Below are 14,682 nucleotides of genomic sequence, written 5' to 3' on the forward strand. Positions count from 1 at the left end.
GTCCTTGGACAACCACATGGAGATGTTGAGAAGGCAATTTTCTATTCATGTCTGGAATTTGGGAGAAAGTCTACTGGCGATCAAATTTGGGAGTTGTTGACATATATAGTTTATAAAGCCACAGGATTGTATGAGATCACCAAATACAGTGTAGATGGGGAAGAGAGGAAAACTGAGAACTGAGCCCTGTGACACCCAACATCATCACATAGTTGGAGAGAAGGTGAAACATCAGCAAGGGAGTCTGAGAAAGAGTGATGGAAGAGATGGGAGGAAAACCAAGAATGAGGAATCCTGGAAGACAGGTAAAGAAAGTGACTCAGAGAGGAGGGCGTGATCCACGGTGTAAACGCTGCTGCTAGGTCAAGTAAGAATTGACCTTTAGATTTAGCACCGAGGAAACCATTGATGACCTAAAAAAGAATATCGTAGGGTATTGGCTGTAGAAAGAATCATCCTGGAGGCTGCTTAAGAAAGAATGAGAGTTGAGGAATAGATGATACCAAGTGGGAAAATTCTTCCCAGGATTTTTTTTTTTAAACTGGAGCAAAAAGACAGTAAAGTGACTGAAGTTAAGAGAATGTTTTGTTATGATGTGGAAAATAACAGCATGTTAGTGCACTGATGGGAATGAGTTTGTAAAATGAAAACGATGATTTGGTGTAAGACGAGGAGCACTGCTGGAGCAACAGAATCCTGCAGTCAAGAGGGAATGATGGAAATAAGGGAGGGGATAGCTCAGTGGCAGAGTCACGTGCTTAGCATGCATGAGGTCCTGGGTTCAATCCCTAGTACCTCCACTGAAAAGTAAAATAGGTAAACCTAATTACCTCCTCCCAACAAAATTTAAATAAAATAAAAGAGGGGATGGAATCCAGTGCACACCTAGAGGGGTTGGCTTTAGAAGGGTGGTATCTACTAACCATGAAAATATACACAAGATTTGGCCCTTGATTCATTTTTGAAACTCTGTCCTGTAGGAATAAAATCACCACTACCTAGAAAATCAGGATGAACATTGTAGCATTGGAGGGTGGGGCAATAAAGAAGAAACCTAAAGATCCACTGGTAGAAAAATGGTGGAATATTTACTGGACAGACTCACAACAGAAAGTGGTGAATCTACTTAGGAACAAATTTTAGCATCTTTCTATTATACTAGAGGGCATCCAGCACCGTGCATTCAAAGAGCAAGTCACAGAATAATGTGTGTGGAATGATGCCATTTTGTCTCAAAAACAAATTAAACATGTATTTTGCTGTTTGTAAATATTTGCATGAGTATAGAAAGTGGAATTGAACAACCCCAAGGTATTAACATGATCTGAGATAGGGTAGGAGCAGAGTGTGTCACTCAGAAGTTGTGTGACAAAGAATTAATGGGTTACCCTGTTTTTCTACACCCAAATGCCCACCCTTTCAACACATAATTAAAGTTTACCACCGCAGAATCGCTTCTTGCCCTAGACTCTCATCGCTTTCTGTAGAAATAATCGCAGGATGTCAGAAGTGATTTTATGTTTGTCTGTTCGTTAGATGTAAAGTCTCGGTGAGCAAGGAGTTCTCTGCTTTTTCAAAAAGTGTTTTTATATGCAATAACTCAAGATGGTAGTATGTTTTAAATAGTTTTTGAACAAGGAAATGAAACTAAACGGAATTGTATAAAATTGGAATATGCCTGACCTTAAACCAGGCTATTCTATGCTCCTTTAGACACCACATAATAACCACACATCTGCGCTTAGAACCCCTAGTATCTGACCTGGACAAGATGACCTGAGGGGTTTTCTTTGCATTCTCATTTCTAGATTATCAAGAAGGAGGGAAATGGAATTTTTGTTCCTAGTATTGGCCAATTAGCTCTATATCAACTGCGTGGTTGGAAAAAAGCACAGGGGGAAAAGTTGGGCTACTTTGTTATTTTTTGGATAGTGAATTTAATATCTGACTTAACAGTTTCTTTAAAAACTTTCTTTAATGTCACACTTGATCATTAAAAATTATTATAACCAGTCACAAAATTCTACCGTAACAGGCTGTCCATTCAGAATAACAGCTCTGAAACACCAATACGTGTAAGTCCAACTGGTCCAGTAGAAACAGCAGCCACAGAGGCCTTCAGACAAACATCTCAAGGGGTCTCTCGGGCTCAGCAAACCTATGACAGCAGCCGGCAACATCGGGTGAGTCCAAAGGGGAAAAGAACAAGTAAGGCGCAATTAATCTGGTACATTTTGCACTGGTGCAGCGAAATTCGGTGAGCCATTCCTTAGCTTGGGGCATATATTCAGGTTGTTCATGTGATCAAGGGGAAAAATCTAGGAACACATTTTTAAAATAACTGTTATCTCCAATCTTAAAATGCTACATATTTATTATGGAAGATCTGGAAAAGTCAGAAAGGAACAAAGAAGAAAATTAAAATTGCAATCAATCCATGATATAACCATTGTTAATATTTTTGGTTTACTTTCTTCCTTGCAAATATTTTAAATATAGTTTGCATCATACTGCAAAGTGTATTGATTATCTAGTTCTATAACTGTAAGTTACATTGTGAGAATTTTCTTTTTTTAAATGTCATTTATTTTATTTATTTTTGAGGGAGAGGTAATGAGGCTTTAGAGGAGGTACTGGGGATTGAACTCAAGAGTTCCTGTATGCTAAGCATGCACTCTAGCATTTGAGCTATACCCTCCCTGCTACATTGTGAGAATTTTCCACTGCCATTACAGTTCTTGCAAAACATCTTAATGGTTGTATAATTTTTATTCAAATGGACTTGACATTATTTATTTAACCCCTCCTCTGTTGCAGAATATTTGGGTTATTTCCAACTTTTGTTGTAATTTAAAAATTTACTACTGAAATCTTCATACTTTATTCTTTGTACATGTCTCCCCAGTTATTTCATCAGGATATATTTCATAAAGTAGAATCACAAGAATGAGAAGTGGGAACATTTTTAAGACTCCTCATACAAAATTTCTATTTAGAAAGGATATACCAAATTATACTCCCAGTAATTTCAAGTTAACTATCTCAATCCTTGCTAATATTGACTACCACCATATTTAAAATTTTAATTTTATGAGCAGAATATATTTTGTTTACCTTAACTTCCATTTCTCTGATTAAGAGTGAAATGAAACGTCTTTTTCCACCACATAGTTTAGAAGGAAATTGTATTTTCTCTTCTGCTGGTGTCCTCTGATCATTTTTACTGATGCAGCTGTTTGATTTATTAATGTTTTTGAACTTCTTAAATGTTAGGTTTAACTGTGGGAAATCTTTCTTTATAGTTATTTCCTTTTAGTCTTATTTATAATGTGACTTGCTATGTAGACAACTTCAATTCTTATGAAAACACTATCAGTCTTATTCAGAATTGAAATATTTATGAGTCAGAATAGTCTCTCTCTCAGTGCTATTTTTGTCCATTTTGAGCATTTGAGGTTTGGTAGCTATATATAAGCAACTAGTCATTTTTCTTCTTAAGTTTGAAATGGTTTATCTGCCATAAGAACTATTTATTTCTTTAACAATAGCCACAATTCAAGAGTAAAGCCCGAGGACATTGGAGCCATTGTAATATTTAGATCATCTTTTCTGTTTCTTCAAGTGCAATAGTATCTTCATGCTTTCTGCAGTTAACTTTGATAACTTGATTTTCGTGAGAAAATCATCTACTTCTTCAAGATTTTCAAATTAATTAATAAAGGTATTTTAAACTTATCATTTTATTCATTTTTCAAATCTTCAAATTTCTGCTTAACTCAACTCAAATATGCTCAATTTTTACCCCAAAAGAATAGTCACATTTGCCTCCAGAGAATCAAACCAAATATCTGTTAAGAAAACCTATACTATCCTCAAAATACAAAACTGCCTGGCAGTCTTTAGCCTATGTAATATAATTAGTGGCATAGCTTTTCCTGAAGAGCAGAGTAGATCAGGTTAATCTGATGTTTACAAGGACAAAATACATTGTAAGTTTTCTATCCAGCTAAGAACTATGAATTAAAGGCAACAGTGGTATACAAGATTATAGTATAATTTGTATTGATCGTTGTGGCATGTTTTAGAAAACTGAATAGTGACATCCTTAAGGAGACACAAAACCTATCCTCATTTACATGTAGCGGAGCAACGTGCATTTTGAGTGGGCAATTCTAACACCAACAACACACGCCACCGTCTCAATGCAACTGTCTTATTCACTGCCTTAGTGGAGGAAGTTTAGCTTTAAAGGGATGCTTCCTAAGTCTACATCCTGAAGGGAAGCTATATTCAACTTCGATATCTTTAAACTACTCCAGTGTCTCTAGATTCCAAGTCTCTGCCCCAAACTTCAGAACATAGCTTACTTACAGACAAAGCTTTCTTCTGCCCACAGTGCCTTAACTTGACAACTCAGTATCCTAAGATTTGACATAGTTAAAAAGTAGGGAAAAGGGGGAAATTAGTTCATCCATACATAAAGAAAATGTTCAGGAATTTTAGAAGGGAAGAGATGAGAGACGAAAGTGAAAGAAAAATCAGAGGGAGGAAACAGCAAAAAAGCCTCAATGAAATTTATTTCCATCAAACAGCTGAGAAACGCTTCTTGCTTTTTAAGCGTACATTCTGCAGCTACTTGATCCTGTTTTCAATCAGTTGTTTATTTGCTCTCCCATGCGTAACCTCACTTGTAGGCGTCCCCTCAATCATCGTAATCAGTACAGTCTGATCCTAAGGAAGGTCTTCAGAACAGGATCATCTGTGATGTTTTTCAATCATCAGAGAGAAATTAGAGTTCCCATTCTGCAGTTATATGGGTAGAAGTGTGAGTGGAGAGTAAGTCTTGTGACCCCCCCAGTAATAAGGCCTGTGCAACTGCTTCTGGGTGATGTTTTTTCGGGTCTCAGTGCGTTTGCATCAGCAGCTCACGCAGGCGTGCCACTCAGAGACACCCCTCACTGCACAGCCACAACGCCTCTTGCTGGAGTGCTCGGCAGAGTGGAGTCACACGTGTGGAGACAGATAAAGAGCTGCTCCATTTCCTGCTTCAAGTAAAAGAGGAAGAAAAGCCATTTTCACAAGGCAGACTCTTTTTTTTTCTTTTTCACTCTAACATTGATTTATTCTGAGGCAAGAAATGGTAAAAAGGTTTTGCTGTTTTGGTTTCCCTCCTGTATTTCACTTTCCTCTTACTCCCTCTCATGTCTTTCTCATTCTTAAAGTTGCTTCCGCCTATCTTCTGTATGTAATACATGTTTTTCTTTGATCTTTTTTAAAACACATTTTAATTATACAAATAAAACATAAATCTGTTTGTTTTGTAAAAAGTGAAAATATTACAGAAAAAGATAAGGTCCTTTTCAGCCAAAATTCCCAGCCCAGATTCAGTTCCTAGTTTTCCAGAGGTAATCTGTTTGGCGTGTATCCTCGCAGACCTTACTCCATGCATACAGATATTCAACTATTCATGCATGTGTGTATGTGTCCAAAGAGGGCAAATGACCAGTATTTATTAAACTTAAAATCTGAGAACCTTGCACATAAAAGCACAAAGAGGCATTACAGCTTTTTCACAGCAGCATTGCTTATAATTCTGAAAAGTTGGAAAAAGCCTAATGTTCTTCCATTGCAAATGACTAAATAAGCCATGGTATCTATTCTATGGATATACGATGGTACGGCCATATGTGCTAACCTGAAATGCTTCTCTATTGCAGAATCATAGGTACCAAATGATACCACTGATACTAATGATAGAAAGTTCACTGATTCAAAGTGAACTACACTACGCATGTAAATGCTGAATATTTGAATGAAGAAGGGACAGGCACCGGTTCCTCAGAAAGACCACAGAGAGCATGCACCAACCGGAGAATGTGACTTCAAGTCTACAGCTCACTTTTGCCTTTCCACTCTACCCTCTTCCTCTTTCAGGTTATTTCTATGGAAGAATGTTCCCAAGGTGGCCAGTTTCTCTTCCGATCTTTTGTAGGGAGAAGAGAAGGCCACAGAACAGAGCCACAGCTGCTTATGAATGTAGAGTAATGAAATCCAATCTCCCATCCAGACATGTGGGAGCCATGGGCTGGTACATGATGCCCCAGGAGCCTGGGCCAGGCTGGGTCAGGTCAGGATTTGCACTTGGGTTGCAGTTCAGGAAAGTAGAATGCAATTTGAGAGATCAAGTTTGGTGAGAAAATCCTAGATGAGAACTGAGCTGATTATTATTAAGTCAGTGAGACTCGGTGAATGCAAAAGAAGGGATGAGTCCAAGTAGATGTGCACGTAGGAAGCATGGAAAGATCAGAAATTTTCAGTAGAAGGTGAAAGGTAGAAGTGAAAGATTTCTTGAGCCCAAAGAAAGAAAGTGACTCAGCTGTTTTCGGGAGATGCCTTTGTGGAAAGAGAGGTTCTGGGCAACCGCCCAACCCAGGCAAAAGACTATTGTGACTTATTTTTAAAACCTAAAAATCTTGTTTATGTTTAAATCTCTTTCAAGAAAAGTGTCTTGTAAAAATGAGACGGTGACTGCACATTGAGCATATGAACATCAGCATCACTGTGTATGAACTTACACCCAAACACTAGTCACTTTTGAAAAAGAATTTTTAAAAGATATGTTGTTATCATGTTCTTAGGATGAATTTTTAGGCATATGGGTTAAATTCAAACCAAAAATGCATTTTCTCTCTTTCTTGTTTCTCCAGACCATAGTCAGCATTAGGAATGCACTGTGGAGGACTCACGAATCCATTAACGCTCTCCATCGGGACCGAAGGTAGGAACCACATGTGTTATGCACAAATACTGACAGCAGATATGCACCAACAGCATTTTGCTTTGCTTTTACAGGAAAAATTTCTACAAATTTTTTACCATGCTCTTAAAAAAAAAATTGGAAGACATCCTATGATTCTAGTATGAAGGTAAAAGGAGGCTTTAACTCCACTTGAATAGTTCAGCATAGCAAAAATCATCTGGATAATTACATTAAGTTTTGATTTTGATTGACTGATTTTATTCCTTGAAATTTGGTTGTCAACACACAGAATACCAGTGTAAACCTGATTAATGAGTAAAATCTATGTGAAGGCTTTATCCTTGTTCCTGTCTGCCCCATTATTTTTGTCAATGATTTGGATAAAACAGTAGAGAGCATAGTTGTTAAATGTGTTACATGATACTAAAAGACACAGACAATAAGGTGAATGACAATCTTGATTCACTAAGACATCATAATCTGGAATGGGGGCAATTAGTAAAGATCAAATTGTAAAAGATTAAATGTAAATCCTATAATTATAGGCCCAGGTTCCAGCAAATAGTGTGGGAAGACCTGAGATGTCTAGTCAACTGTAAGTTCAGCAAGCACGACACTCTAAGGACAGAGAATGCTGTCTAGAGATGCCTTCGGAGAATGTCTCTTTACTGTCTGTTATATAAAATCCCTGGGCTGACTCCTTCCTTCCTGAAAAGTCCATCATAAACATGTACTTGAAACTCCAATTATGATCAAGAATTTTGGAATCAGACTCCTGTTTCACCTGTGTGGCTGTCTGGAAGTTTGAGGGCCATCCTTTAGAGATGCCTGCTTTGGATGTGAGCCCAAACTAGATCCCAAGGCCTCCCCAAGATCTGTGGTGATCAGGACTTTCAAAGGCTCTAACATTGAGAAATGTTGTTGCACTTCCTACCAGGGAGCCAATGTCTACAAATTCCACAAATATGACAACAGCAGTGGTCAAAGGATAAGACTGTACTTTAGAAAGCCAATTTTTTAACACCTTCATTGTGGTATGATTCCTGCAGAGTCAACTGCATATATTTCAGATGTATAAGTTGGTGACTTTTGATAGATGTCTGCACCAGTGAAACTACCACACAACGAAGAGAGCTAACATTAGAAAGCCAATTTTGACTGTACACATACTGTGTACAATTTCAGAGGATTTGTCATGATGCCAAATGGAAAAAATAAGTTGCCAGAATAAAGAGATAACAAGCAATTATTAAGTAATAGAGTAAGTAAGATGTAAGTAAAAGCAAGTAAAACAGGAAGGATGTCATATAATGTGACTGTCCAGAAGTTTGAAGGCTTGAGACTAAGTCAAAATCTAAGATCTCAAGACGTTCTGTAACAATTAGACATGGCACAAAGCCACGGAGACGGGCAGAGTAGGAAGGAGATGGGCGGGTACGGCTGCGAGGTTGGGGGGCTCTGGTTTGCAGCTTCAAGTCAGCCAGTCGGGGAGGGCCTCACTGAGAGTATGATGGTGAGCAAAGACTAAAGGATGCGGCAGTGCGCTGGCCAAGAACCTGGGGGAAGGAGGGTTCCAGGCAGAGGGGACCAAAAGGGCAGACTCTGAGGGGAGAATGTGCCAACTGTGTTCAGAGAGTTGCCAAGAGCTCTGTGTGGCTGAAGGGCAGTGAGTGAGCAGGAGAAACCAGAGAGGAGGTCAAAGAGGGAAGGGGACGCTTGGCCATCTTGCCGAGCTTTGGCCACCTCTGTAAGGACTTTGATTTATTCTGGATAAAGAGAGGAACCATTGGAGCAGAGGAGTAACATGATCTACCTTATATATTTTTTTTTAAAGAAATTACCCAAACTGCTTGGTTCATTCTGAAACCAATGAACAGTTTGACTTAAGAAGAGAAGGCAAAATTGACTCACCATTCACAAACGGCATCGTTGCTCCTTCCCTGTGGCCTTGGTCAGGTGCCGGGTATTTAGCCACGACATCTATGCTATTATTCTAGATGGAGTGTCTCTAGACAAAAGGACAATGAACAAAGTAGTATTTGACTTTAGGAGCTGCTGAAGGTATGCTGTCAAAAGTAATTTGTAACATGTATGGTAAGTTTTCGAAAACACCTCTAAAACCAATGAAATTCTTGGTGGAATTGTGTATATAACAGACACAAAGGGCTGCTGCACATGGTGAACAAGCAGTTTAAAGCAGGACTGATCACTATGAGATAATAGTCGAGGCACAGGCTTCTCTGGCATCTTCTACAGAGAGGACCTGAAGTACATTTTGCATCTTGCTGTGCTGGCCTCTTGCCCTTCCAACCCACTCAGACCTGTCCTCTTTCCAGGCTCCTTAAAAAGCAGTTAAATCGGTACAAAGACAAGCTGCAAGCCGTATACGCCTGCCAGGAGGAAAAAAGTTGCAGATTGGAAACAAAGATTCATGAACTCACAACCAGCCAGGACAGTCTGTGGACCAAGCTCCAGCTAATGGGACAGGAGCTACAGGTATATAGTGTGGGCGACACTGGCCATCTTCACCATCTGGATGCCGGACCTAGAATCCTCTGGCTGAGGGACGGCTGCAGCCTGAGGCTTTGCATCTCACTCTGATCAGCCTCTTCCCTTTCCCTTGGCTCTCCATACCTTGACCAACTCCCCCTTTCATCAGCCAGATGGTATCTTCCACCTTTGGGCGAGAACAGTATTGGTACCATTTAGAAACAACAGTGGTTCTTTACAGCATTGATTGACTTTTAGTTTCAGCACATCCCTTTTAGATTCTTTAAATTTTTTGAGGATCCCAAGGAGATTTTGTGAGTTATATATATCGCTATTTACCCTAATCAAAATTAAAACTGATAAGTGGTTTTAAAACAAATTTGTTAACTAATTTGAAAATGAAAATAATAAACACATTGTATATGTAACATTTTAAACAGTAGCTATACTTTTTTTAAATTAGAAATGGCATTGTTTTACATTTTCTACAAACCTCTTTAATGTCTGTCTTAATAAAAAACAGCTGGATTTTTCTAACTGCTTCGGCGTTCAATCTGTTGCAAGATGTTTGAGCTGAAGTATATCAAGAAATCTGGCCTCACGTAGATTTGCAGTTGCAAAAGAGAGGAGTATTTTAATAGACTTTTCAAATAATTGGAGATCTTCTTCTTTGATGCTACACCAACACATGATAAATGATCATTTCTTAAAGGATAGTTGTGATATTGAATCTGAAACCATCTCTCTTTCACACTCTGTTTCATTAAAACACAGTGTTCAGTTGCACTTCTTAAATGAATCTTTACCCAGGTGATTTTGTACCATCACACATCGGTCATTTGGAAGTTCACCAAGTTATGCCAAACTTCCTAATCTCACCTATTTCATTATACAAGATTTTAAAAAATCATATTCATTAATATTACCACTAATATTATCAGAAAAGTCCTCAAGAATTGGAAAGCTAGCAAGCTCATGATAGTGGATGCAAGTTATCCAAAATTCTAATTTTTGCTTGGAGGCGCAACTGTTAAAATTGGCAACACGTGTAGTTGTTTTCCTTACTGTCACAGTCTCACTTCATTCATTTTTGAGAAAATGTTCGCCAAGTACCCAAGTCTGAAATTCTTTCCCACAAGAGGCAACTTTAGTATTTCAGTAAACATCAGAAGTGTTTTATGCATACTTCTCATTTCAGCACATACAATACTAAAAAGACATGAGTTGCTAGTAAGAAAGCTAAGAATTTTTACTACACCATCCAGGATATTCATTTTTCCTTTTCTTCTTTTTTATTGAAGTATTGTTGATTTACAATATTGTGTTAATTTTAGGTGTACAGCAAAGTGATTCAATTTTATATATATATATAAATAAGATATATATGTATTATTTTTCAGATAGGATATCACAAAATATTAAATATATTTCCCTGTGCTATACAGTAGATCCTTGTTGTTTATCTATTTTATATATAGTAGTGTGTATCTATTAATCCCAAGCCCTTATTTTATTCATCTCCCCTTCTCTTTGGGTAACTGTAAGATTGTTTAGTATGTCTGTGAGTCTGTTCCTATTTTGTAGATAAGTTCACTTGTGCCATATTTTTAGATTCCACATATAAGTAATATATGATACTTGTCTTTGTCTGACTTACTTCACTTAGTATGATAATCTCTAGGTCCATCCTACATATGGCATTGCTACATATGGCATTACTTCATTCTTTTTATGACTGAGTAGTATTCCATTGTGTGTGTGTGTGTGTTCATATACCATATCTTCTTTATCCATTCATCTGCATTAAAGATATTCTTGAGTGGAATTGCCTTTTTATTTTTAACTACAAGTGCAGGATGGTAAGAATACCATGACTACGAGCACTGCTTGGTGATGCTGCCTCGATTTGTGCTAAAGCACCAACAACTTCAGCTTTACTTATCTGATTTTGCACCACCAGTGCAAGTGTCAACACAATGAAAAGGCAAATAACAGATGCTATTTCACAGTAACAAGTGTTATTGTGAAAATAATTTTGACCTCACGCACCCCTGAAAGGGTCTCAGGGACCTCCAGGAGCCTGTGGACCGCACTTTGAGAACTGAGCTTTGTAAGGAGCACACCCCCTAGATTTTATACCTATGGCTTGCCATGAAACCCTTCACAGCATAGTACCTGGATAGATCATTATGAACATGTTTTGTTGTAATGCTTTTTGTCTGTCAGTCCACTGTATCTTTGTGTTTTTAGATATTCCTTATGATATTTTTAGAACTTGAGCTTTTGGAAACAAGAGTTTTCCTAAATTCCTTATCATTATTTGCCATGATATTTTAGAATCTGAGCTTTTCTAGCTTTTGCAGGCAGTTTTAAGTCAACATTAAATTAACAGTATAAAATAAAATTAATAGTAATTATTTAGAGACAAAAAAATCTTGCATTAATATTTCCTGTTGGAATATTAAAAATTTAATGCATAATGAGAAAGTAAGATAAATGTTCATTTCTTCATAAATAAAATTTTCTTTATGCAGGCAATGTTGCAGCCCCTCCAACCTTCATCTTTTTCCTGTCAAAATATGGCGGCCAAGGGTGACTGTGGAAAAGGTGAAAAAAGGTTTTGGAAGGGAGGAGATTCTTCCCAGACCAAGGATGCCACTGAGGGGGATCCAGAGCAGGAAGCTCTTCCTAAGGCCTTGGCAATTGACAGAAGTCACCAAAGTCAAGCACGTGCAGGAGATGCTCTATCAAATTCAGAATCACCAGAGGTCGTTTTGCAGCCAAGGTCAACAGGTCAACAGCAGAGCACCAGGGCACAAAGCCAAGCACAAAAGACCATGAAGGAACTCTTTAGTTTCTTACCCAGTTCCCAGGAGAGACTGCTGCAGGACACCCCCCAAACTGCCCCTACTGAAATGAACAGTCCTGTTCTGGCACCTGCAGGAAGGAAACAGACAGTCAGTATCCAGAAGGCAAAGGATCAGGTAGAGGAAGAGGAACTGCAAGAATTGTTGTCAAAACTCATGGATGCCTTCACTCTAGAAATGCCTTCAGGTAAGGTTTTCACAATGCCTAGAGGATATTGATCGCCAGGGATTCAGGCTGCTTATTAAACACTTAATTCTGTAACATTAGCCCAATAGCTGCAATACAATCTAGTGAGTAACAAAGTTGTGAGTCTTTTGGACATGAGTAGCCGCTGTGAAATTGATTTTTGGTATTGCCTAATTGATAGGGTTATTGTGAGCATTAAAGGTGACAAACCAGATGAGATTTTAGTATAGCACCTGGCACATACCAAGAATTCAATAAATGCCTACTGTTTTGTTCTTGCAATTGCTGTTGCAATAGTATGAAAACACATAGAACTAGGAAACTTGATGTTATCATATAAAAATGGGAGTAAGAATGACACTCTTTCTGGAGGATAATTAAGATTTCTATATTATAAGTAGAACCAGCATCATCACTTTCATGAGCCATGACTCATTGCTAAATCTAAAGGCTGTATTTTTAATATTTCTTTTTTTCTAATTATAAATAATTTTTTTATTGAAGTACAGTCAGTTACAATGTGTCAGTTTCTGGTGTACAGCACAATGTCCCATTCATGCATAGACATACATGTATTCATTTTCATATTCTTTTTCACTTAATATTTCTTTACTATAGGAATTTCTTCTGTTTTGCAGTGACATTGTCTTATTTATGGGTAGAGTGTTTTGTGATGTTAACATAGCTCTATCTATATTTGTATCCATTTTTTAAGAAAGCCTAAGATCTATTTTTCTAAGATCCTTTATGTTGATGTGATCATCTAGAGACTTGATAAGACAAAGAATAACATTCTCATGTGTTTCTGCATCAGAGGAGGACTTCCCCAAATATTTCTGAGTTGGTGTATTAGTTTCCTAGGGCAGCCATTACAAAGTATCACAGATTGGATAGTTAAACAATTTAAAAAAATTTTTTTCTTACACTCCTGGAGGCCAGAAGTCTGAGATCAAGGAGTCAGCAGCATTGATGTCTTCTGAGGCCTCTCCCCTTGGCTCGTCGATGGCTGTCTTCTCCTTGTGTTCTCACACCAGCCTCCCTCTGTACATGGCCCTGCCCAAATCTCCTCTTCTCATAAGGATACTAGTTGTACTGGATTAGGACACAGCCAGATAACTTCACTCCACTTAATTAACTCCTGAAAGACTCTATCCCCAAATATAGTCCCATTCAGGGGCCCTGGGAGTAGGACTTCATATATAAATTGGGGGAGGGAGACACAATTCAGCCCATTATGGTCAGTGAGCTGTAAAATGAGAGCATAATGATGTTAGTTATATATTGAACTTGGTAAAGCCAAGCCAATGAAGTAATTACTTGGTGATTCTAAAAATCTTTACTATGAAAAGAGTTGGAGCTATAATCCTTATATTGAAGAAAACAAGATCACAAAGACGCTAGAAGAATCAGACTGCCTGAGACAAAGACTGGATGGGAACTCCTTGTACCTGATTCTTACGCCAACACAGGACTCCACCCACCGTATATCCATCTAAATGTCACTGCTGTCATGATAAGCATTCAAAGCAAAGTCAATATCCACTTGACCTTTTTAGGAAAATTTCACATAAAAATTTAGCTTCTATTCTACAGACTCTTAGGATTTGACCTCTTCATCTTGTTTTAATGTTTTTTCTGTTTCTCCAACTGAGTTTATGAAAGCTGTGGGTTTTTAAAATATCGTATTGAGTCAGCCTTCACAAATGTAGTAGGCTATAGTGTACATTTCAGATTCTTAGTAAACTAGGTCTACTACACATATTTGGGAGACAATATCCCAAACACTGTGTGCATTTTGATACCTCAAAGGTCCATGCATATTTTAAATAACTTTATCGAGATACAGACACACAAACACACACACACACACACACACACACACACACACACACACACACATCATTATGTCACTAAAAGGGAAATCATGAAAAGGTAAAGTTTTTTTTTTTTTGAGTGATATAAGTTTATTTTTAAATTCAGATAATGCAATGATGTATAAAGATGCAATTAGCATTATCCAATCTTGTAGATAATATAAAAAATATGTCTCAAACAGTTTACCTCTGCTTTCATTTACAATTTAAAAAGAACCATTGAGATGCAGGAAGTATGCATTATTATGCAAAAGTGTTTATGATATCAGCAGGGAAATGCACATTTTCCTTTTTGTTATTACGTAGTATTGTATACTTTGTGATGATTCAGCAAATACTGATAGACAAAATTTTAATTTATAGTCTTAGTTCTCTTATATCAGTTTTATTTTTTTGGAAATTTTAAGCATGGGATCTGTGCTAATCTTCCTGGCTACTGTTTACATTTATTAAACACTGTCACTCTACTCAAATATTTCTTGTTAAGTTCGTATCCTTACTCAA

The 14,682-nt window shown here is 37.6% G+C and overlaps 1 protein-coding gene across 1 annotated transcript in view; it reads left to right on the forward strand.

Moving 5' to 3' along the window:
* Window positions 1-14,682, forward strand: part of DYTN (dystrotelin) — a 44,595-nt gene that overhangs the window by 26,153 nt on the left and 3,760 nt on the right. The window contains 2 exon segments of the mRNA XM_006182137.2: window positions 9,097-9,256; window positions 11,785-12,304. Coding sequence (XP_006182199.2) covers window positions 9,097-9,256; window positions 11,785-12,304 — 680 coding nt within the window.

Source organism: Camelus ferus, chromosome 5 (assembly GCF_009834535.1).
Source record: "Camelus ferus isolate YT-003-E chromosome 5, BCGSAC_Cfer_1.0, whole genome shotgun sequence".
Classification (NCBI taxonomy): domain Eukaryota; kingdom Metazoa; phylum Chordata; class Mammalia; order Artiodactyla; family Camelidae; genus Camelus; species Camelus ferus.